Source organism: Dermacentor andersoni, chromosome 1 (genome assembly GCF_023375885.2).
Source record: "Dermacentor andersoni chromosome 1, qqDerAnde1_hic_scaffold, whole genome shotgun sequence".
Lineage (NCBI taxonomy): Eukaryota > Metazoa > Arthropoda > Arachnida > Ixodida > Ixodidae > Dermacentor > Dermacentor andersoni.
Genome location: NC_092814.1, coordinates 245,953,523 through 245,979,640, shown reverse-complemented (window position 1 = coordinate 245,979,640; position 26,118 = coordinate 245,953,523). Strand labels below are relative to the sequence as shown.

The 26,118-nt window shown below is 44.0% G+C and overlaps 1 protein-coding gene across 9 annotated transcripts in view; it reads right to left on the bottom strand.

Moving 5' to 3' along the window:
- Positions 1-26,118, bottom strand: part of GAPcenA (GTPase activating protein and centrosome-associated) — a 148,026-nt gene that overhangs the window by 16,579 nt on the left and 105,329 nt on the right. For all 9 annotated transcript variants that reach the window (XM_055063597.2, XM_072284054.1, XM_055063599.2 and 6 more), the window contains 5 exons: positions 21,891-22,019; positions 21,387-21,473; positions 11,037-11,147; positions 8,896-9,000; positions 1,986-2,069 (listed from right to left, as the gene is read on the bottom strand). In XM_055063597.2, the coding sequence (XP_054919572.1) occupies positions 1,986-2,069; positions 8,896-9,000; positions 11,037-11,147; positions 21,387-21,473; positions 21,891-22,019 (516 nt within the window). The remainder of the gene's footprint in view (positions 1-1,985; positions 2,070-8,895; positions 9,001-11,036; positions 11,148-21,386; positions 21,474-21,890; positions 22,020-26,118) is intronic.

Sequence of the window (26,118 nt, the reverse complement as noted above, 5' to 3'; positions counted from 1 at the left end):
ACATCAGTTTATTTGTTTTTCGCACATGAATGTTGCAAGCCACTCACGCTATGGAATTGCCTTCTGACATACTAATCACAACACTGACCATAAAAGCTTGTGCCACCTGGCCATGAGATTGTGGTGCACGTCACATGCGTGGGGAGGGGAGTGCTTGTTGCGTGTTTTTATTCAGGATAAGGTAGAAATGGATGCAGCATGGATGGAAGTAAAGTGGTGTGTGCGGATATGCATTGGTGCTGCCATCAGCATGCCTGTACTGCAAATTATGCATGAATGTGCCAGGCCGAAACAGCCGATCGTTATACGTTGGCAGCCGGTTGACTAGCCAGACACTGTTAGATTCAAAAGTAGCTCTGAATGTGATAAACAACCGAGTCCATTCCCACTCACGTGTAAGTTGTAAACCTGCAAGCACGAATGCAACTAACTCAGCATGGATTGCCGTGATGGTCTTTCCACAAAGTGCAGATGTAGCATGTGGTGGGTTTGTTAAATCCAAACTGCAATGCACAAATCCTTCTAAGTGAGGGGGTCGGATTCGCTTTTGCTGCTCATGAAACACTAAAGTGCTGTCCATGGAAGCCTCTGGTCTAGAGGACAAGCCCGGCGGTGCAGACATCTCCAGTTTAGCATCCCATGCTTGAGCCCCTTAGTGAAAAGATTGAGTGTCATCCACACTTTCTTGTGGAATATGTATCGAACCGAGAGGCCTTTTGTATTCTTGAAGCAGCGGTATGATCAGCTCTTGCCACTAACGAATGACCGCAGTTTGCAAGAGCCATCCCTATTTGCAGCGAACAAAACTGAGATACGAACCTTGCTCAATTTTTCCTCTATGGCATGTACTGACCTTCAGATTCAATGTCTTGTTTGCCAACATTTGCCAAAACAGTGCATTTATTGCGGACGGCGCAAGGAGTCATTGAAGTCCTGTTAAGAGAAACGCATTGTGCAGCGTGCGATAGTATACTGAGTGTGGTGGTGAGTGGGAGTTCGATACATGAGTAGCCCAGTGCTGTACTTTTGATTGGCATTTCCAAGGGGATGTTATGACTGCTCGATACAGACAAAAATTCAACATGTCCAGGTTTGACGTACCTGGGATCGACTGTACCTGCTGGAACTTTTACAAATGAAGGTATACAAGGCACTACATGTAAGAAGAACAAAATAAGACATCTTGAAATATGAAGAATAAAAAGATCATTGATACATGATTAACGTAATTCTCCCAAAGGCTTTCGAAGATAGTAAATGTTTTTAACTACCAAACTTCTTCCATAGCCTATTTTTCCAGGCTGCCTTACAAGAATGACACTGTGATGCACCTTCACATAGGCTATGGTACATCTCCAGCATGTTCATGGCCATGCTGAAATAGAGTAAGGAACAGCAGGGACAATGACATGGCCTAGAACGACCACACCCACACATGCCGACCATTAACAAAAGAAAAAAGAAAATGTATGTAAGTGTAACAGCCACGAAGTATTAGTTGTAGAGTGCAACAGCACGTGGACCTGACAAGTCAAAGTAATAGAAAAGCTGGTTGCAGTGGTTCTTTGTGTCAGCTAGCGGTAACATTGTAACATGCACAAAAATCAGCAAAAGGTCCAAGAGGCAAACAATGTATTCCCTGAGCAAGGGCGCCTGGACTAGCTGCCAGGCTTTCTGTGCATTATGAATTTATCTTGCACTCTATATTTAGAGCCTTTGCAGCAGGTAGTATTCCAAATATAGTTCATCATGCAGTTGGTAACCTTCTTTATTTTAAAAGCAACCTGCACGCACACTTACGAGTGATGGTCATTAAAATTGTCAAAATTATAGTATTTGTATATGCAAGTTACCCAAATAAGAAAGCTTAATTAAAAATATTAATTAGATATCCCATTAGCAATCAGCCCTACTAAGAAAAAATGCTTTGCACATCAGCTGACAAGGTACTAGGATGCACAATGTATCAAAACAAATACTCTAACCTGCTTGTACTCGGCCAGGATGGCAGTGTTGCGCACAGATTCAGTTTCGGCCCTTTGTAGCTCACGTCGGCACATCTCCTTCAGCTATTAAGAGAGAAAGAAAAATTCAACTTGGGAATTATGAATTACAAAGTTGCACATTTTAATCAATCCCCTAAGGCAGGCTAAATTGCATTCTACTGGGAAATTGAAGTGCAAGACCATCAGAATTAATTGAGTACTGCAACTTCTTCATACAGGGAGGTGCAAATAGAACCTTCCAAGTTTAAAGGGTCAATAAAAGTAAATATGAAGTCCAGCACTCATCTCAGAATTTCCCTTCGGCACTTTCAAAGCTTGCAGGCACAACAAGGCGGTGCCAGCCGTATTCTGCCCCATTGGAGCAGAGTAACTCATCAATGTGCTCACAGTGTGACTCTAAGCTCGTAATACAATGAATGTCAATAGTAATGTGTTTAAGACTGCATCAATATAGCTACCCAACATGTTGCCATCGTCGATACGAGTTATGTATGAGGCATCTACTGCAGAAAGACTCCTCTTTCACGCTTCCCTAAGAACACTCGGTGACATCTAGCACCGCTGCCGTGAAGCCTGCGCGCGGGCTCCAAAATACATGACACACTGGTGCATGCAAACACCTAGAAACACATCATGCGGCAACTGGGCTCCTCCCTTTCAGTCCTTTCTGGACAAGCTACACCAACTAGCGGTGCTTCATGCATCCTTCAAGACAAGAAGCATGGTGTGCTGGTGTCTGTGAACACTGAGAATTGTTCCATCGTCTGCCACACACCCAGCGGCACATACTCGGCGACCTAAGTTGGTGAGAGGTTCATCGAAGAGTGGCACATACCTAGTGAATTCATGGCACAGCTCGCTAAAGCGTTGGCGTGAAAGGCATTCATTGAAAAGCGGCACGTAACCATTACGTTTGTGGCACAGCCTGCTAATGAGATGGGTTGCTGCCCTTCAGGAACCCTAGTGACGCAGGCTTTATTCCACTCAACATGGGAGAAACTTAAGGGATCTTTTTCGTCATCGTTTTCGCCATTGATGCTTGGCCACCGAAAAGTGCGTGAAGTGCCCTAAGAATTCTAATGCATTCAAATTATAAAACAAAGATAGCCTGCTGTTTCATCCCATAAGATACCACAAATTAGCACAGAAATGGTGCACAACATCATATATTTCAGTTTATTTGCTATAAATCCATCTTAACTTAAGAACCGTGCGGGGTTAAAATGCCAATAATAGCAACAAACATGGCAACACTCTTCCCTGCCAGCTTCACCATAAACTTGTCATTGTTCCAGTGCCAAATGCTCACAACAGATAAATGGTGCTACAGGCTTTTACTTTGCCTCACTTCACTTTGACTACAATGAGTAAGCGAGGAAACACCTTCATTTTTAAAACTGCAACTTGGCTTTGAACATGCTTAAGACTAATAAGACACACTGCTACTGAATCACACCATCAGTAAAAGTGGTGCTTCAAAATGCTCCCAACAAATGGCACACCCATTACCTTAATGCAATTTGTTTATTTTTATTGATTATTACAGCCTACCCACTTACAACTGTCGACAGAGTAATTGCCCTTGCTTCATAATTTCATATGTGGGTCTCATGAGAAAACGTGCTCGCAACAAGCAGGTGACGATGTGCACATAAACACACTCTGGCAAGTGTTCACGTTACGCACTGCTGCAGCTGCTTATAGAGTCTGCAGCACTGAAGAGAACTAGCATGAATATTGTGACATGGTACATTACTGAAACTCTTAGAGCATCTGTCCAGTTCTAAAATACGAACTAGTTGCTCAAAAAATTCCAACTGAAGGTAGCACGTCTCTTTCAGAAATGAAATCACCTAAGAAAATGGAGGGAGGTATACATACCTCAGAGCTGTGCACAAATCCTACATTTCACTGGTGTTCTGAAAGGTCATGTCCTATTGGGTGCTAGTGCACTTTGCCAGTCTAAGAGTGGCACGGAGAGGGTGCCACATCCCGCAAATGGCAATGACAAATTGGTATGAACACCGGCAGTTTCCTTAGTAGAAAAACTCAATAAAATTTGGCCAAACTGCGTCGTCTCTCATGTCTAAATTGAATATAATTTACTTTTTACTCTCAATTATAATTTCCTATTAAAATTTGTAACCAGGGTGGCTCATGTCCACAGGTGCTGGTTTTCTGCATTTACAAAGTGGTAGTGCCATTCTTTTTTCCTGCTAGGTCATTTTCTTGTTCACAAAATCTGTTTTTGGAAACAGTAATGCACTTGTTATTTAAGGCACTCATCTATCAATTTAATAGATCTAAGCTTCGCCTTTAGTATCACTTCGTCTATTTTTAATGTTGTAATAAATTAGCACACTAATAGTGTCAAATTTGATGTGCTATTATAACACCAAAGCCATTTAATAATATTTAGGTACTAAAGGACCAGTCGGTATGTTTGTATCTATGTTTGTTGAAAAACGTGTGTGTGAATGGCAATTGAAACCTGCTTGGAAAGGTCTTTGATCAATTCCTTTATGTCTACAAGCTCGAAGGGCACTATATTCTATGCAAGAAAATAACCTGCCTGATTCAGAGCATGGGTTCGTTTCCAATAACGCTGCTTAATGGAGCTCACACAAAGCTACTTCATGCACAATCACAGAAGAGTAGGCATGTGCGAATGTCAATTTTTTGGTTCAAGGTGAATCCAAATGGAATAGTAATAGTAAGTGAATACTTTGAATAGTTGTGAGATTTGCATAAAACCTTGACTCAACAGCCACAAGTTGAAAAATCTAAACATAAAAAAAAAGGGGGGGGGGGGGGGGGGGGCTTACTTGCAAAGTTGGAATCAGCTTCATATTAAGAAACAGTTCATACTATTACGCAGATATTTTCATAAAAAAGAGCAAGAGGTTCATTTTTTTTTATAAGGCCACTAGTAGATAAATTTAATTCACATGGTTATGGTCAGTGTTTAGTTCAATCTACTTGAAATTTTGTGATGATCCAGGCCATGTGGGCATTACCCCGTTGTATGTCATCGTGATGCCGCAATGTGCAGATGTGGCATTTGACCTTGACTGCGCGATTCCTGCAGTTTAGGCTGTGTTGTGCAAATCCAGCTTCGTGCTTACTGCCTACATGCAATTTTTACTTGTTCCATCTAGTAAACACACAGATGAACTTGGCAGGCATGCTCACTGTAGTTGTTGGCTGATCACCCACAGACCCAAATGTCGCTCCTACGGCCCTTAGTCCGGCCAGCCCACGCATGCGACCTCAGGCCCGATCACCAGTGAGCCACTTGTATAAGTTTATCAGCATAGTGGCAAACTTCTTGCAACAGTCTGCTGCTCGCCGCCATAGCAGCCAGTGGCAATTTTTTGTCCCAGCTACACTGCCTTGGCTGTTTGGCCCATAGATTAGTAAACTCACTCAAACTCGGACCAACCCGTGAGCCTGATTGAGCCTGGTAGAGCAAAATTTTGGTGAGTTTGAGTCCGAGTGAGCCCGGCTGAGTATAATTTTGGTGAGCCTGAGTGAGCCCTAAGCAAAAGATATATTTTGTGAGTAAGTCTGAGTGAGTGCTGTTTGCTTTGCCAACTTTCACTATATGCGCACTTGCAGCAGGCTGGAGGCAGGTTTGGAAGCGAAGTGGGGGAAGGCTCACAGTGAAGCGTGTGACATCCGGGCACACATGAGCAGTGTATGCTGCCTTGCGGTCTAGGTTAGACAAGGCTAGATGCTACAGTGCTGTGGGCTGCGGTGTTGCGAGGAGCAAGTGAGATCGACACTGGCAGAGCTTCTAGAGGTTGGTAGGTTTGGTTGGCTCAGTTCTCACCCAGTGCTCACTCGACTCCTCCCGTTTTGTCTGGACTGAGCGTAAGTGCTCTTGCTTTTGTGCAGAAACGGTGCTGGCTGGTGTTCAACGCGACTGACAACTGACATCATGGCACTTGTTTGTTGGTCATGCTGTGCATCTATGCTTGCAGCAATTTCTATAATGAGTGGTACTCCTGTTGGTTCTGCAGAGCGACCAGACTTTCCAAATGCTTAGTGCTCACTACAATCTTCAAGAATGATGAGGTGGGCTGGGCTTTCAGCAGTGCGCTTGTGGATCATAGTTCGTAGGCAATGTAGCTTTCGTGTGGACACTTTGGTGCCTTGGAGGAAATAAAGAAGCAATGAGGGAGCATGATGCTAGGCAGCTAGCCTCAGCAAGCCAGCCTCCTCTGATTCCAACCCACCACCTCTCTTCAGGGCCTATCACCGCGATGACTCTTGGGGAACAGGCCCTCTATGGTTGCCGGACCTTTTGAAGAGACTGTTTGGTATGCGGTAGCTCTTAGTGGCTCCCTTGTCACAATTGACCTATGCCACACGCTCTCCTGTTTACTCTCTCGTCTACACTTTGCATGCTCAGCGACAAAAAATTACTGCTTGCACATCATGTGGTGAGGGCCTATTTCCCATGAGCCTTTGGTTTATATATTTATGACTAGGCTTCCAGTAGATCACATGTTGCTTTCTCCTAGTTTTGTTTTCCTTCCTCCATGTTTGGTGCTCACATTCAGTATGGCTGACAGCAAATATAGATGTCAGCAGTATCAGTGCTGGAACTGTGCCATCTGTACTTACTGTCATAGACTGAACTACTGTTGAGCGTGTGGACCTACCAGGACTAACAAATTCTCAGTGCCTAGCACAATGTCCAACTCAAAAAGTCGCAGTTTAGCCCGAAAAGGGAAGCATCGAGTGCGGTAGCAAATTAGTAGACAGCTATACGAAGTAAGGATAGTAGTTTTTATCGGCCGTATAAACCTGGAAATATTTGCTTACTGACTGAATTACCAAGCATGGTGTCAGCGCACAGGCAAACATGAACACATCACACTTGATGACCGCAGACACTCGCTGTCAAAATGCTGTCATGAGCAAGAGCGGCAGCAGCGAGCAAAGTGACCTTCATGCTGTCTATTGCTTCAATACAAACAGCGGCGAGAACACAGCACACACAAAGGTATGAGCTGTCTGCAGGTTGCTTTCAAGGTATGACACGTGCGAGCACGCACAAAGTACGCAGTTGCTGGCAGAGTAGAAGCCGCTCCTCCCTCCCTCCCGCGCAGCCTCCCCACTTTCCTCCCTTTCACGTACAAGACTGAGCCGTGATTGTAAGTCAGTTCCCCTTGCACCCGATCGCGATATACGCAGTTGCTGCCGGAGCCCAACGCCACCCCCCAGACCTCCAATCCACAGCCTTTTGCGTGACGGAAGATGGGGCATTTGCTCTCTGCTTTCCTCCCTCGCGTGCTTTCACTCGCACATACAGCAAACTGAGTGCGGCAACTGTGTTATCTCCCTTGGACTTTATACGAAACACCACGGCGACGTTGACAGCAAAAATGTGCCTGGAGTGTCCATATAATTGCTATCGCAATAAAAGCAAAACAGCAAGATGGATCGTCTGCAGTGCTATCCTGAATCGTAGTTAAAAAGTGGCACTATGTAAAGTGAAGCTTTCTTTGTGCACAATTTTAGCAGTGCTCTCTACTGCTTATGAAGCAGGCCTTGAGACCGCACAGTGCCAGAAACAAAAGACGAAGTTCTATCCTGAGCTGCCAGGAATGCATGTGCACAGCACTCAAACAATAATGTTTGCACTTTGCATGCACATGCACGCACATGAACAAACACACAAATAAGAATTTCCATATTGTTCAAAGATTCCTTTACCACATTTTATGCTTAAGCGAAATACTTCTAGCACTGCCAAGATTGCACATCACACCTATTTGGTTTTACGAGACATTATGATGCACAGGAAATGAGGAACTTTCTTTTATGTTTAAAACTCTTGTGCACTTTTTCTTAAAAGTTTAGTGTTTGTAACCCCTCTGCAAGTGCTGTATATTAGTCTTGTATGAAGGTCTTTTAATATTTAATGTGCTCAATTCACGAGAAAGCCTGAGTGAGTGAGAGCCTGTAGGCCAAGTGGACCTGCCTGAGTCCGATTCTGGTGAGTGAGTCTGATTGAGACTGGCTGAGTAGAATTATGGTGAGTCTGCATCCGAGTGAGCCCTAATCAATAATTAATTTTATAGGTAAGTTTGAGTGAGTTCCGTTTATTTTGCCAACCTAAGTTTGGCCTAAGCAGCACTGCTTCACTGTGTGTTGGCAACTGGAGTTACAACTTGGTGGTGAGTTGGGGCAGATTTATTTGCAATGGCTATGCAGCATCTCGGAAAGTCAAGAAACCACCTTGCCAATGAATGCAAGAGTACGAGAACAACCTGAATCGTGCCAACTTCCTTCATGGCCACCATTTTTCCAAAATCATGGCTGCATGTCCTATCCAAAACTTTGGTCGCCTTATATATTGTTGCAAGAGAGGGTGGTGGGGCCATGGAAATGGAGAAAGGAACTTTCTTAATAATTGCATGGACATTCTAATAAAAGGGAACGTTGGAAAAATTGGTCAGAGACTGTAAACAAATTCGCTGTATTTGGGTTGTTTTTGAGTGGTATCAATGGTAATGCGAGTTGCTCACTAAAACGAAAAATGTCGTTTATACTCATTTGTTCTGAAAACATCAAAAATTTCGAATAGCAAAATATTCGATCGAGTATTAGAAAACATTTTTCCATAAGTAGAATGTCAAAAAGCATGCGTATCTACACACTCGTGAATCCCAAGGGGGCCCAGGCCCCCAAGGCTACCCCCCCCCCCCCCCCCCCGAGACATGCATGCTAGCACTTCTGAGCCAATAAAACTGAGAATGCAGTGAGACCCCCCCCCTCCGATGCTATCTTGGATTTGCCCCTCCATCAATTGGATTAGTGCAAGGACTGATAGCAAGTATTGTCCTGTAGAGGGCACAGTGACAGAGTTATGGCGCACCTGGCCTACTTCAGTGTCCAAGCGGCGCTTCTCTTCTTCAAGCTCTGCCAATGAAGCAGCAGCTGTCTGCAGTTCCTTCCCAAGGAGGTCTGCCTTGTCTTCAGCCTACAAGGAACACAAACCTGATTAAAGCTGTTCACATAAGCAGGACATCATACACTTTCTTCTTAACACTTTGAGGTGCCTTCACAGACTGTGTGACAGCAGCCACACAGAAAGTCTTATATTGTTCATTCTTTCTTTTTTTTTTTCACATTTTGTACACTTTTTTCTCTTCCCCAGTACAGGGTAGCTAACTGGAGATGACCTCTGGTTAACTTCTTTGTCCTTGCTTTTATCTCTCTCGCTTTATAAAAGCAAGCATATTACAACAAGAATAGAAAGAACTTTAACTATTGGGTGTTTCTTTTTTATTCACTAGCATGCACTGTCCACATCACCGTGCACCTTGAAGAATGATTGCATTAGTGGTGGTGACAAACATGCCAGCAGTACAGTGTGAGGATTGAAATCCTGTGTTCACAGACTGAAACACGGCAGTGATGAGTTTTTCACAACTTGATTCTTGCAAATTATTGTTGCTTTGTGAATAAATATACAGGGCAAGGCTGGTCTCATTCATTTGAGCCACATCTACTTTTAGCAAACATCTGCTATGCATAATGTCATACAGTCAGCTTTTCCCAGAGATGATGTACAGTGGAAACCCTTTGATACATTCCTCACTGTTGTGCTTTCATGTTCCCGACATAAATCTCATTGCCTCCCATGCATTATGTTCCCATTCAATACGTCGCCATTCTATAATGTTTCCAGATCTTACATTGCGTTTGAACGTGGCGGTCATGTAAATTTAGTGGTGCAGAGTCAAATTCGCTCTTGCACATTGCTACGTGAAGACAATATATATGTGTAAGTTGCAACAAGCGACCGATACGTCGCAATAAGCAACTGATACATTGTATCTGCAACCAATACATTGCTATAAGCCATCTACAAGCCATCTATATTGTTGCACAAGCCACATGCAAGCATATAGGAAGAAAATGTGCACAGAGCAGTTGGCAAAGCACCCCAAGAAATGTGCATCAGTTAAAACATACTTGGAACCATGCACACTGAGCAAAATTTGCTGAGTGCAAGGCTAGATTTATTTTGGGGCTGATGAAGGCCTTATATATATGCGTTTCGGATGGTTCACTAAAGCCAGCTTTGCCGCAATAGAGTTGTTATGCAGTGAAACACATCAAGAGTGGAAAGGGGCCACTGTCATGAAACAATGTACATGCCCCTTAATTTTACATGCGCACACGCACTGTCTTTGGTCACAGTATGAACGCTGAGATATCTGATATGTGTACTGGTAGCCATTCAGAGCTGTTTTTGATGATGTGGTGATTTGGGGCGTTCCTCACTGTTATGTTTTCTCAGCTGCGATGTTTTATGAATCTGGCCCCTTGAAAAATGTATCAATGGCATTCTACTGTATATTGGTCAAATTATATGGAAGGGCACAGAAACATTTAAACTTGCTGTTACTTATTCTGCCAAAACAATACATTATTGTCAGCTGCCATTTTCTCTCAAGAATGACTTCAAAAGCCCCTCTAACACTGGCTGATGAGGATGTAGAGTCAATCTTTTATCTGCAACACTGAATGAACCTGCAATATAATTTTGCTTCATTTAAAGGAAGCTGCTTAGCCCACACAGCAGCCATTCTGCCACTGGCCACTATTCACATTTTCTTTCATTGCCGACAAATGGAGAAACCAGACAAATAAATATGCAGGTCAGTGCAGACACAAACACTGACATGGCATCTGTGGAAACTAAAGGTCCGTTCAACTTGCCCTGCACTTTCTTAACTAATTCATGACAGCTCAATGCCAAGCATTGCTCGTGCAGAACTGGCCTGACACCTCTTGCATAAAGCATGGGCTGTGTAAAACAAACAGCAAAGTGAAGTGCTTCCTAAACTAGTCCATGAGAAGTGGGCAGACCATATGGATCTTAAGAATGGATGCTAAATTAAAGTAGCACAGCCCTTTCACCAATCATCTATATCACCTGCAGATGACACCATGAAACTGCATCCTTTGTGCAAACAAGATCAAAATTAAATAGAAATAATTACTTACAGCATCTAAATCCTTGCGCAGTTGGATTTTGCTTGTCACCAACTCGTGCGCCAATTCATCATTTTCCCGTTCCAGGCGCAAGTTGCTTTCCATCAGGCGCTGTTTTTCTTTCTAGAAGAAAAAGGATTGAGAAAATTCAAAATGTGCCAGTGAAATATTTGCAGCAGAATAACTAACTCGGCTAGTTCAATTATAATTGGGGGGAGCAGTACCCAACATGGCCACATGCTCTCCTTATTAATGCAGTTTCCCTTGTTCCATCTGGCATATGCAGCAAACCTGTCACAAACACCACAATATGCTGGCAGGTGTGTACTGATCCAATGAAGCCTAAATGAATATGAATTGAAGAGCCATGGCTGAACTGAATACAAATACAAATTGAATACTTTTATAATACTTTCTTGTTTTATTAAAATATGTTTTAGGCACATTATATATTCTTCGCGGTGAACAGGAACTAAGCTGAATGCCATGACATGGTCACTTTTTGGTAACCTGACCGACCAGAGTGAAGGTAAAGTCGCAGATTATTCCCGTAGTTATAGATTCAAAGTCAAGGTTTAGTTACACCAGAATACAAGAGCGTAAAATCAAAGAACCACAGAGTGAGCTCAAGCAATGCTTTAGTTCTGAGCTGGACGACTGTTATTACCAGCATCAACAGCCAAAGCCACGTATATATATTAGGGGTGTGCCAATTCGTCTCAAGCATTCACTGTTCGAAGTACAAACAGAGATTTATGCTGTACAATACAATACATGATTGTATTGTATTGTACATAACCGTATTTGTTCTGTTTGAATCCTATAAGGAAAAAATGCAAATAGGGTCTTCTAAATGCTCCTGCTGCAAGACAACTGTGGTTGTTGCACAGTTATTGAGTGAACGTCTGTAACAAATCAGTTCTGTCCAATATTTTCTCCAGTCATTAAGGGGGATGGGGGGCGCGGGGCTAAAATTGCAATTTTCGCCCAGAAAAACACATTTTCTGATTTTATTTTGGATTCCTAGATGTATAAAGATGCGCATCATCAAGTGTGATTGCAAGCGCCCTCACCGTCAAGAATGCCCATGAATGCTGTATTCAAGACACAGCCGAGAGCAGGGAAGAAACCGAACACGGAATGAAGAGTGAATGCCCGCATTAGAACATTTTTTTCTTCTTTTTAATCATAGGAGACAATTCTGCCGAGAGTACAGCAGACCGCAAGGTAAAAGCTAAAATATAATTTTGGCTGTTGCACATTTATCTGCGATTGGCCTTATCCTGCACTATAACGCCCCTAGAAGATATCTAACAAAAACAATCAGTGTGTCTTCATCATTTCTGAAATTATAGCTTCCCTAAAGTAACATGCCTAATTGGTCCATATGACAACTATAACTTCTTTTCTATTTGATCTGTATTAGTGAAATTTAGAATATGTGCCTAAAACAAGAAGATACATAAATCTACAAATTTTTGTAAATATTCGTGCAACGGCTTGAAAGTTAATTTTCAGCCCTGCATCCGCCCTTAAATAAGCATGCCTCACCTTAGGATGCCTACGAGTTTACAAGTTTGTTGTCTCGATTTAGGCAAAGCAATTTATTAATTGGCCAATCTCACAACGTCTGGATTATTTAAAAACTTCCAGTACTGTAGAGTTGCGCTTAGCTCTTTCAACTAACCTTACACTCCACTACCTGCATTTGGTGATGCGCTGTTATGTTTCATTACTATCGTTGTCATTGTGCATCAGATATAGCCACCTTTCCTTTGTTTTTGATTTGCAAGCTTCTCATTTACCCTGATGCCCAGTTCTTAATGACATAAGATGCATCAAATAACAGAAATGGGCTTTTTGTTGCCAAATGGACTCCATGGAAACTATATTTCACTTTAATAATGCGATTAGTGGCCGGACGGCCAGACAGGCCGTCCGGACAATGTAATATTCCAATGGCGGCCGGACAGGCCGCCATTGGAATATGAACCTGGCAACGTTTAACGCTAGAACGTTATCTAGTGAGGCGAGTCTAGCAGTGCTATTGGAGGAATTAGAGGGCAGTAAATGGGATATAATTGGGCTCAGTGAAGTTAGGAGGCCAAAAGAAGCATATACAGTGCTAAAAAGCGGGCACGTCCTGTGCTACCGGGGCTTAGCGGAGAGACGAGAACTAGGAGTCGGATTCCTGATTAATAAGAATATAGCTGGTAACATACAGGAATTCTATAGCATTAACGAGAGGGTGGCCAGTTTTGTTGTGAAACTTAATAAGAGGTACAAAATGAAGGTTGTACAGGTCTACGCCCCTACATCCAGTCATGATGACCAGGAAGTCGAAAGCTTCTATGAAGACGTGGAATCGGCGATGGGTAGAGCAAAAACAAAATACACTATACTGATCGGCGACTTCAATGCCAAGGTAGGCAAGAAGCAGGCTGGAGACAAGGCACTGGGGGAATATGGCATAGGCACTAGGAATAGCAGGGGAGAGTTATTAGTAGAGTTTGCAGAACAGAATAATATGCGGATAATGAATACCTTCTTCCGCAAGCGGGATAGCCGAAAGTGGACGTGGAGGAGTCCGAACGGCGAGACTAGAAATGAAATAGACCTTATACTCTGCGCTAATCCTGGCATCATACAATATGTGGACGTGCTCAGCAAGGTGGGCTGCAGTGACCATAGGATGGTAAGAACTCTAATTAGCCTAGACCTGAGGAGGCAACGGAAGAAACTGGTACATAAGAAGCCGATCAATGAGTTAGCGGTAAGAGGGAAAATAGAGGAATTCCAGATCAAGCTACAGAACAGGTATTCGGCTTTAACTCAGGAAGAGGACCTTAGTGTTGAAGCAATGAACGAAAATATTATGGGCATCATTAAGGAGTGTGCAATAGAAGTCGGTGGTAACTCCTTTAGACAGGATACCAGTAAGCTATCGCAGGAGACGAAAGATCTGATCAAGAAACGTCAATGTATGAAAATTAATCTACAGAAAACTAAAGTAATGTTTAACAGTCTCGGAAGAGAACAGCAGTTTACGATAGGTAGCGAGGCACTGGAAGTAGTAAGGGAATACATCTACTTAGGGCAGGTAGTGACCACGGATCCGGATCATGAGACTGAAATAACCAGAAGAATAAGAATGGGCTGGGGTGCATTTTGCAGGCATTCTCAAATCATGAACAGCAGGTTGCCATTATCCCTCAAGAGAAAAGTGTATAATAGCTGTGTCTTACCAGTACTCACCTACGGGGCAGAAACCTGGAGGCTTACGAAAAGGGTTCTACTTAAATTGAGGACGACGCAACGAGCTATGGAAAGAAGAATGATGGGTGTAACGTTAAGGGATAAGAAAAGAGCAGGTTGGTTGAGGGAACAAACGCTAGGTAATGACATCTCAGTTGAGATGAAGAAAAAGAAATGGGCATGGGCCGGACATGTAATGAGGAGGGAAGATAACCGATGGTCATTAAGGGTTATGGACTGGATTCCAAGGGAAGGGAAGCGTAGCAGGGGGCGGCAGAAAGTTAGGTGGGCGGATGAGAGTAAGAAGTTTGCAGGGACGACATGGCCACAATTAGTACATGACCGGGGTTGTTGGAGAAGTATGGGAGAGGCCTTTGCCCTGCAGTGGGCGTAACCAGGCTGTTGATGATGATGAATGCGATTAGGTAGGCCACGTCACAGAAAATCTGACGTCGGTGTCCTGCGTTGGCATCCGGTGTCGGACATCGTTACGTCAAAAAGAATTTCGAACCACACATATCCAGGCCCTCCATGTGGCGCAAGCAAGTTACTGAATTAATTGAATTTCTCAAGCTAAAATATGTTGAAAAATCGTAAAGTATGACTTACAGACAACCTACAGACATGACAGCATCGAATTATGAGTTGAATATATGAGAAAATATAATTCTGTTACGTGAAAACTCAAACAAACCCCTTTTCCAGCGTTTCTACCATTCATAGACCGGCCACGGCATCCACCATGTGCGCGCGCCGGCACGTGAATATCTTGCAGGCCATGGAGCTTTGCGCCCGTTTCATTGCAACACCTCCAGATGGTGCTTGCCTCCACCGCATCACAGCCCACGCAAGAGGCCGCATTTCTAGGAGAAAGCCCACCTTCGGGCATAGCGTTCGTTTGCAACCAGCGTTTCCTGGTAAACATTACGGTTACATACGCTGCAGTTGCCGGGAAGCATGAGAAGCAGTCAGGGATCTTAGAATGCTATCGCATTCCACTCTTAAAGGCGAAGTTTAAGCGTCCTCCAAATTTTTAGAAATTGGACATATCCAGTATTCGATTCTATATTCAAAGGTAGTTTTTCACGAATATTCGTATTTGATTCGATTAGAAGATTTGGCTACTCAAACACTCCTAATAAATATCTTAGTGAACACTACATCCGTTCGCAAGAATATTTAGCACCAAGAACACACCTGCATGTTCTTCTTATTCTTTCATGCGAGCCACTAAAACACATATGAGGACCGATATTTGCCACACAAACGCCCCAGAAACATTATGCCAACAAGAAGCTTAACTGTTTTTGAGGGATTCCAATTAGTTGAACGTGTTTTATGCAGACATCAATTCACCTTCTTTCATTTCATTCTCAACACTGACTGTGGAGTGTTCTTGCTGGAAAGCTGGACTCCCTTACTATATTGTTCAGAGAATGGATATCGAGTGGTTGTTTTGAGTAATGGATGAAATAATGGAAGACATACCAATTTTCCAAAGCCAAAAATTAAAACCAACTATGGCAAACAACTACTGATTACAGATTTATTAGAAGAATCAACATCCTTGGCTTCCTTTAGAAAACGTGCAAAACTGCTGTTTTTGGTAAAACATTAATTTATGTATAACTACTTAAAGTATTGTTTTCTGTTACTTTGTTTGTAATGTATAAGTAGGGTTCCACATTTTTGGTATGAATAAAAAGAAAAAGAAAAGAAAAAGGTACGTTGAATTTGTTTCCTCCAATTCAGTTTTACTCAAAAAAGGTCAGTGAAAGTAAATTTACTAAATAGCTAAGGCAGTTATCTGCGAGCAGCTGTGAGCCTACGATTCGATGCAAGGAGCCTGGCATGGTCAAGGTCGCGTATCAGGATGCCTACGTAAGCAATGTTTGCTGTTTTTTTTCTTATTTGAGTGCATTTTGCCTGTCACTGCAACATAAGTGAGAAGTGAGGAGGGGAAGGGCGTTACGTAGAGGGGTCAGGGAGCCCTGGCCCAGGTCATTGCAATCTTCATGCTTCAGCCGCTGCAGTGGATGAACTGGGCAAGTTAATTGATGATAACGCCGTCTTGTTACCTACGCTGTGCTGTTATCTACCTAGTCGTCAATTCTTTAGAGAAGTTCAAATAGTGAAATTTTTAATGGAATCGGATACAAATATTTAAAGAAGGGGGGGGGGGGGGGGCTTTGAATACTGAATTGAATATTGAGTATTTCCAATTTCTGAACAAAGTAAAATATAAAGGTTGCATAGAGTTTGGGTGGCAAAAAAAGGCTTGCTTATGCGAGAAGGTTGTAAATGCGAAGCAATGGTAGGGTGGCTGTATCTTGTGCACCATGATAATGACAGTAATAAAACAAAGGAACAGTGCGTCACCAGATTAACACACAGTACACTTTCCCTGAAAGGTTTCTCAAATGGTTTGGACAAATTTTGTAGACGTGTGGGGAACAGCTACAGTAAAACATCTGCGCCATAATTTATGCAAAGCGTCTCTTATTAAAATAGTTACGGATAATTAGAAGTTACCCTCCTCCCTAGCCATGTTTTTCCATCTCAACTTGTTCGCCAAGTAATCGGGGCTAAGCTCCGCCTTCACTGGCTTTGCATCAAGATGTGATGTTGTGTCGTCTACTTCTGGTGTCTTATAGCTAGCATGTGAAGCCTCTCCAACCTTTCCACCAGCCATGTGGCCATTGATCTCCAGTGAGAGATATCCAGGCACTGTGTGTTGCACGCATTCTGTCACAGCACCGAGCATGTGAGGCATTCTGGTAAACACAGGTGAACTGGACATTTTGCCGGATGGGTGGAGGCATGAACTAAAGCCACTTCATACTACTTCCACTACGATGAAAGGGCTTTAGCATAAACGTGAGCGACCTGCATGGCGCAACCATCTGGTGGCGCAGAGTTTAATCAGCCACACACAGAGCTAATATTGATTTAACCAAGATAAAACAATTGAAACATTTAAAAAGACATGTTCACAATTACGCTGCGGCCAAAAATTTACACCAGCAGCAAAGTAGAATACACTTGGTTGCTGCTATATTAGCCCTGTATTTGTCTGGTTGAGCTCTGTGCCCCCAGATGGCTGCACCCTGCGGGCCAGTCATAGAGTCAGTGGAAAAAATTTCAGAGTATCGCATCTGTTTTCTACGTGCCGCCGCCATATCCCTTCCAAGCGTTTTCGGTGTATGTGCGTTCAATATGCAGTGTCAATGGACCTTTAGCAAACTTTATCACTTCATTTAATGCAAATTACCTCAGCATCATGCCTGGTTGCTGCGGCTTCGAGTATATCAACTGAATGGAGTTTGAAAGGACATTTTATTGCATTCCATACAAGAAGGACGACCAGGAACAATGTTCTGCGCGGTGCCCGTTTTCGTGGTTGATGGTGGTTGGTGGTCAGTGGCAGGATTTGCAATACGAAGGCGTCAAGGGAAACATCATGAGCTCTTGTGCAACCGTGTTGCGGGAGGGATGGAGGAAGGGAAACTGTTGTGCCTGAGCTCCTGCACAATCGAGTTGCGGGGGGCAGGAAAGAGGGAGAAGGGGAGCTGTCGCTCGCTCGTTCGTTTGTACACTCGTGCATTCATTCGGGCTATTCGCTTATGTTGACAATCACTGTCAATGGTTTTCACATAATTTTTTTAGTAATCACACACACTTTTCAAGTGACTGAAATTTTGCGTGCGACTGCTGAATGTTACCTGTTCAGTTCGCGCAGCTCACTCTGCTTAGTCTCATTGAAAACAATGTACATACCTTTAAAGTAAGCTGTTTGGTTCACCAGCTCACGCTGCTTGACCATATCTTTAAAACACCGCACACCCTGCTACAGCATAATTTTGAATGCTTGAAGATTGCCAAAAGGCATTAAATCTAGAAATAGCCTCATACGTTGTTTTATGCCAATAGCACAGCAAAAGCAGAGTGCCCTTCCAAAAATATATAAGTGTCCACCAATCTGCATAGTATGTTATGATTGCGCTTCTCACGTCTGGTTTTCCTGTCACCTTAAAAACCTCCTCCTCTTAAAATACATTTTTTCATATTAATTATCTGATCCACATAAATGGCCGTCTTCACTGGAAGAAATATGATCAAAAAGAATATGAGGAGGTTGGCTTGAAAACAACAACCTTGGAAAGGCCCACATCAAAAGAATTTCCGAGAATACTGTACCAGATCTGCAAACGCACTGCAAGTGCGATGATATCAAAGGAACAAAAACACATACAAAAGCACATAAGTACTGAAATGGGGAGAAGCAGACAAAGGAACATTACACCGAACGCCTGGTTTACTTCTTCTCCTCTACCCTCCGGCATGCAAGCGCCTGAACCTAAGTGCCGCTTTTCTTTTTCTTTACACTTGGCCACGCTGCCGCAAGAAGCTCTGAGAATGAGAAGTTGCCGAAGATGGCTCTGGTGGGTGGCATTGGCCGTTTCAGGACGGTTGCCGTTGAGAAAGTGCACTCTGAGATCCTGGACAATGAAGAGCAGCCGGCCACAGTGATGTGCCATGCAAGTAGCGAAACCATCTGCTCACTCATCGAGTGCATCTTCACAGAGTTTCCATGGACGAATCAAGCTTCGCTAATGCATTTGAATTGCATTAACTCGGTGAAATACAGCGTGCCGCTGAGTTATCCATGTACGACAATGAAACAAAGGGCAATTCGTGGTCACTATGTTATGGGCGACTGCAAGAGCGCTGTCATTGCCCATCATGACATGTTTGGTTCCAGACAGGGTACAGCTGCATCTGCACCGAAACCTGTCGTCTCTTGTGCATCTGATAGTTAGACTAGGGCCGCATGGAAAGATAGTCAGTCGATGATGATCTCAGCTGTGTTGGTCGCTTTGGCTTCATTGAGCAAAAAGTCGCTCAGCATGGCACAAAGGGCCATGTCTTCGACTAATAGCTGCCCTGTGAACTGGAGAAGTGGCACCGGAGGGTTAGGAAATATCTCGTTCCCGTGGTCCGTGGACTTATCGGGAGCCTGGAATGGTAGAATGTCTAGTACAGGAGGAGCCAGTGCCTTATTGTGTCTGATCATTGAAGAGCGCGAAGGCCATGTCAACAACTGCTGTGGTTGAGAATCGGTTTTGGGTTCTTGGGAACCCTGTGTATATCGTGGACTCGGGCGAAGGTTTACTGCATCGCCCTTGATAGTGAGCCTAACTTTGCCAGAGAAGTAATCAGCTCCCAGAATTAGGTCGCAGGGCAGGCCCCTCCAAGATGGGAACTGTGGCCAAGAACTTGCTTTTGGCTTCAGTGTGGAGCTGAAAGGAAAGCACCCTGACAGGCATCACGGTGCCACCGAGGTCACCAAGGGGTGCCTTGGTCCAGGGCAGCAATACGACTGGGGTGTGGCGTCGAAGCAGTGCCGTATACTCAGCTCCAGTGTCCACAAGAGGAGTGAGTTCCCTATGTCGTCGACGTGTACCTCCAGCGTTAGAAGTGGCTGCCTTTGGTAGAGAACGGCCTGAGAGGGAGCTTGTGGGCAGGTATTGTACCCATGTTCGAGGAGTCTGCATGGAAAGCATTCGATGCGCAAGGTAGCGGACTCCTGTGCAGCAACAGCCACACGTGGGCTTGCAGCATCCTGTAACTCCGCTGCTCAAATGCCTGAAAATCACGTTTGACTGGCTGCACACACAGTGTGACTGCGTGCGTTGAGTCATGCATGTCATCAATGACATACTGTCTGACTGCTGGAGAAGTCCTGGCCAGGCCGCAAGCTTCCAGAAGTCGTGCTTTGTTGTAGATGCAGATTGAGACGTCCTCGCCCTCGCCGACCATCGATAATGCAGGTGGAGTGCTGCTCTTACTAGTGATGAAGTGCAAAAAGGAGTGGTGCCAGAAAAGGCATCGCTACAAAATCACGGTCCTGTTTATGTTGCCAGGGGTTGACAATTCGATGCATCGATTGATTGTACTTTCATCTACCTGAGGCGACAGCAGGACAATTATAGAGCTATGGACTGACAAGAGCATAGGCAAGTGTACGTGAATGCAGCAACGCATTGACGAACTTTGACTTTATTCTCATGAAAGTAATTGTATCCCCGATAGTGGTCATCCGAGATTACGGCACACTTTTTTAGCCACTCATGGAATAAAGTCACTTGTTTTCGGTGAATTTGTATATCTTGGACTCCTTATTGGGACTTTAAGGCAGTCACCATCGAGCCTGAATTATCAGTCGGCGACACATAGATTATGTGAATTTTGACTGATTAAGCTGCTTTAGTCATGCACACTATGCATGTCTGAAGATCACTGTAGTGACACACATATTGCGCAGTCTCATTTTGGCACACTTTGGTGCAAAATCGTGTTTTTTTACCAGGATTGCACCGGAAATGTCATTTGGCGCAATTCGGCACGAGTGGGAGCACAGCCTTTCCAATTGCAATTTTGCAATCTTTATTTTTAGAAAGATAAGATGGCAGATGTTTTTGGTGTTTACCTGTTTTTGTGAAACTGATGTACTTTAGCGTGTCACCCTGCTAAATGGCAAGAAGTAGCATTTACTAACTTAAAAGAAAGGACGAAAGAAAAACAAGAAAAGGAAAGGATAAAAAGAAAGAAGAAGCAGACACATTTGCAACAAAGTGATTAAGTTGCATTTTTTTGGTGTTACGTTTAACACAGTGTTATAATAAGCACCCATGTACTTGCATGGACTTCTCACTTAATATGGTGTCCCTATCTTACATCTTGTCCCATCTGATTCTTGTCTAAAAAAGAACTCCCAGTACTGTAGAAGATGGGATGGCAATGGCAATAAATACAGTGCAAGGTCAAGAAAGAACACATCTGTTTCAATAAATAGCCATGTTGTCTAGGTACATGTTCGTGTATACCAATATGTCCTATGCACACACTTCTAGAGGACGGAATGATGTCAGCAACTCCTGCGGTAGACACAGCACATACTAATCAGTCTTTAACCAAAAGTTGTCAAATAGTTTAAACAAAGCAGAATGGATTTTACCAAGAGATGTGCATCAGCCATTTCAAAACTTTTGCTGGCCATGAAAAGTGCATCATGTGCAGTAATATGAAATAAGCAACAATAATTACCTGCAGCACCTGCACGGGATCTTCCATTTGACGTTCTTGCTCTTTGTGCAGTTGGTACTCACGCTCATAACGTTTCAACTTTTTCACCTGCAAGGAAAGATAAGAACATTAAAGTTCACATACGACAACTTAAGAATTTATTTTTTTTCTAAAAAAATCTGCTTTTGAGCTTTGAATACACGCACACTTTATTCATGGTGTAACCTCTGGGCATGAGTTTAAAGGCCAGTTCATGAGTCTTTGTTATTGTTAGTCAGTGTCTTTTCTATTATTGCCCTAGCTCCAGAGGTACATATGCTGGACACTACACACACATATATATATATATATATATATATATATATATATATATATTTTAGAGTATTGAGAGCCTTGAATGTAACAGAAAATTTACTATGGCCTGCACCAATTGCAGCCATGTGCTGAGTGGCCTTGAACATTAAGCACTAGCAGCTTATGGTGCTTCTCCACAAATTTTCAACAAGCAAACTTTTAGCTGCTCACCTTGATGCCAACGGCTGTCTTGAGAAGCAACCTCGCAGCCTCTTCAGAACGATACTTTTTGGGGACAGCCACCCGAAAGTGCTTCAGCACACCTTCAAAGTCCAGTGCCAGTAGATCCCGGCATGACAGCTGCATCCAAAGGCCATGCAACAGATTTGTAAGGACATGAAGAAAAGCAGCAAGCAGCACTCAGACACACCAAGAGGGCCTCTTCAGAGGCCCCTGGGAGTTCAGAAGCCATAAAAAAATTCCTCGAAGCCAAGGCATGGGGACTAGAAACTGCACAGACACATACAGCACCGAGAAAGCTTGTCTAGATTGAGAGAACATTGCACCCAAGAGTGAGTTTATGTTATCTGCTTGAGGCCGCTGGGTTCAGCCATATTTTTTTTCAAAGCAAATGTCTGATAGGCAGACCACTGCCACTGCCATTATCGCCATGCAGCAAAGAAAGCGCCTCTATTCAGTGATAGGCCAAGAGTAGAGATAAGACACGCCTTCCCTTTGCAGCCTGGCAACTGCTGAGGCACGCCTGGATAAGGGTGGAGCTGCTAATGGGGTGCCTTGCAAGCCACGAGTGGAGGCAAAGTGGAGGCAGACCACCCATTTGACTGCGCAAGCTCAGAGGAAGCAGTCTTGAACCAGTGCCCTTTGTTAGAGGGTGAAAACATACTCCTGATCTTACTGTTCTCATGCTCTAGACAAATGTGCACAGGTTGTACACTGAAGAGGTCACAAACTCCCTTATTTCCAAGCTGCACCATTAGGCTGTGAGCAAATTCAGTTGCTTCATGGCTCCCACATTCTGTAAACTTCTCTTACCGAAGTTACTTGAAGTTTAAGGGGGGTGCGCGGCTTTTGCATCATAATAAATGGCTAAGAAATTGACTTTATTGCTCCAAGAGAATTTTTGCCATCGCCGTGAAGTTCTGTATATGTTTAGGTATATGTATGCTACATGTTGCGCCATGCTACATGACATGCGGTATATGCAGGTTATATTACCATGCCGTTCTATCACTAAAGTTGCTCATGCCAGACCTTACATTCTTGACAAAACGATTCCTCATAATTTGGAGAATGGCAGCCCACAAACTAATGTCATGAAACAAAACACTAACAGTGCATGCCTTTTGTCTTTTTTAAAGGTCACATTTTCAGTTTCCATTACTCTTTCTCTTTCCGTAGAAGTGTTCTAAAATATTTGTTGTATCAGCCAAGGTGGCGAAAAATTTCTCAGAAATCATGAAAAAAAAAATAAAGTTTTTTTCAAGTTACGATATCTCCGCAACGGTGAAACAGAGTGCCGCCATTTTGGTCGTGTCAGAAAGTGCATTTCTCCATTTAAAAAGTTGCCACTTCAGCTATTTCCTCCCCAAAGGAACAAGTGCACTCAAAACGAATGTCTGAAGATCATTCCAAGGTCTCCGATAGGCCGCACTCACCACATGGCTCCGGCACCCATCGCTATTGGTCTGGCGTTTGTTCCGTAGAGGTCTCGTCTGCTCCTTGTGCCTCACAAACTCTCTACGACTATCGAAACAGGTGCAACATAGATCCATGTTCGCACTCATTCAGCGATCACAGATTAGCTAGCTACTGTTCATCAGTTTGGCAGCCGTAAGTGGAAGTCTTCTATGTTTTAAAGAAAGGTGAATCACCAGATTACAACAGCGCTTGCTGCCTCGCATGCCGTAATCTGCAATGTTTAGCATGTCGCAGACATCACAGAAGCCCAGCCGATACTTCCAGTGCGAGACATCTTGGACCCACAAGCATCGCTCACTCCTTGGACCCGCGGCTAGACATTTCACACATTGGCACCTCAGGCAGCGAGACTAAGCACAAGTGCATACTTCTTGGACCCTGAAACAAAGCATATAGTATGCCAACTCTTTGGACCCGCAAACAAGCACTTCGCACATCGAAGCCTCAGACACTGTGACCATGCACATTGTGTGCAGAGTCCTCAGACCCGTGGTTAGACATTTCGCACATCAGTGCCTCAGACTACAGGACCAAGCATATTGAGCACGGATTGCTTGGATCCCGCGACAAAGCACATTATTGCACACTGTCTCCTCGAACCCTTCGCCGAAGCACCTCGTGCTCAGACTCCTTGAACCTCGTGACGAAGCATATCGTGTGCCAACTCCTCGTATCTGAGGCCAAGCACTTCACACATCAAAGGCTCAGACCCTGCTACCACGCACGTTGCGTGCCGACCCCATGGACCCGTGGCTAGCCATTTTGCGCATCAGCACCTAGGATTGTACGACCAATCCCATCGACCACAGAATTCTCGAACGTGTGTGATGAAGCACATCAAGCGCCAACTAATATATAGTATGTATCATACTACCCCTTTGTAAACAGAACCTCATCATGAACACTGTTCGGTAGGCCCCACGAGCTGGCGCAGATTGAAGCTGAAGGCGAGGCATCACACAAGTACAAACTGGCAAAGCATCTAGCAGCTACATTGCTGCCTATCTATCAGTGGCTCTCTGATGCTAAGCTCTACAGCAGTCATCAAGGAAAGACGACTCACTGGAGACTGCTGTCAATGAGGCTGTTCACGACTACGACAATAAAACTATTCATGCCCACATGGAATTCTGCGCCTTACTTAGTTTGAAACACAGGCAACATTCTCTTCGTAAAGCATCACTAAAGGATTCCATACAAAAAATAAAAAATAAAGGGGGAACAAAGGCGTACCAGACCAGAGGCCACATGTCCAAGAAGCCCCGTATCACAGAACACACCAAAGACTACAATACTAGGTGCCTTTTTTAGAGAAGTGAAGAGAAGGTGAAATTTTGAGAGCCCCTTCCTACAAACTGTTTTGTTTGGCTGTCTGCTCTACTTCTGGAGCAGAGTTCTCCTTTACTATCCAGTACACGTATACAGTTAAACCTTGATATAACAAAGCAGGTAAAATCGGCAATTTGCTTCGTTATATCGAAATTTCATTGTATTAAAATTCTACCTTTTATGCAAATAAGTTCAGATGCCGATCGATTTTTCTTACACAGAAAGGGGCCGCAGGATTTTCCGCATTATTGATCAAACGAAAAAAGCAAATTTGAATGAGAGAACAATTCACTTTGATGAATTTGAGAGTCAGCGAGGAATGATAGGCTTTCATGCCACGTCAACATGGGCGGTACGAATTAAGCGAAGCCAGCCATGCTTTCATGTGCACTCTGCCCCCACGGCTGATGGTGTCAACTGCACTGGGACGACGATTTCATGCCACGTTGACGATATCATCACATAGGCAGTACAAATTAGGCGACGTCAGCCATGCTTTCGCGTGCACTCCGCCCCCGCAGCTAATAGCGCCACCTGCACTGGGGCGATGCTACCATGAAAAGTGCCGGCAGCGGGGAGCGAATGCTTCGTCTGCCTCTCGCTGCAATGGTCACAGAAACTTGAGAGGTAAAACGTCCCGCGGAGAGGCGGCTGGTCTACGATGATGTCGAACGTTTTGCCTCGCCTAGGGATCTAGGGAACACGAAGTGGATATAACCAGCTGTTGTCGGCAGCTAGAGGGTACTCGTCAATGTACTCGTGAGCTGTGTGCTCGTTTGCTGTATGCTCGTCTTGCGTGCTCCATTTGGGAGCCACGCTAGACTGTCGATGTATCTCTTGTCTAAAATGTAAATACTGTAAATAAATCCTGCTCGCCTAGTCCTGTCGCCCCAAGTTCCTCCGATCGTCCTACAAGGCCGACTCCAAATCTTACATCTGGTTGACAGCGGTGTGAACGACCTCCAAATCTTACACCATGCACAGCCATGGCCCAGACGTGTGCCAGAAATTGCGATGCGCATCAACTTACACCCCCCACCTCCTGCCCTGCACCTCGCGCATGCTTGATCGTGTAACCACGAGATCGCTCCCCTCCTCTTCTTTCCCTTTGCTCGCGTGGAGAGGCAGCATTCATGTGTGAAACTACCATCTTTCTTTCTCACCCTTGCACATTTTCACTAGCACCTAAAGCATAAAGTGTGCGGGGCACAAAAGAATCTTATCGCACTTCGACTTTACATGGAACATATGATGTGGCTTCACTTCGGCGGTCACTCTTGTCGCGCCGCGCGTGATTTGAGATGTGCGTTTGCAAGCAGTCGCTTGTAATTCAATCATTTGACCATCTGCATCTGCAGAAGTTTCCATTTACTGTCTCAGCATTCCTTTGCTGCAGAAGCAAAATTTAGTT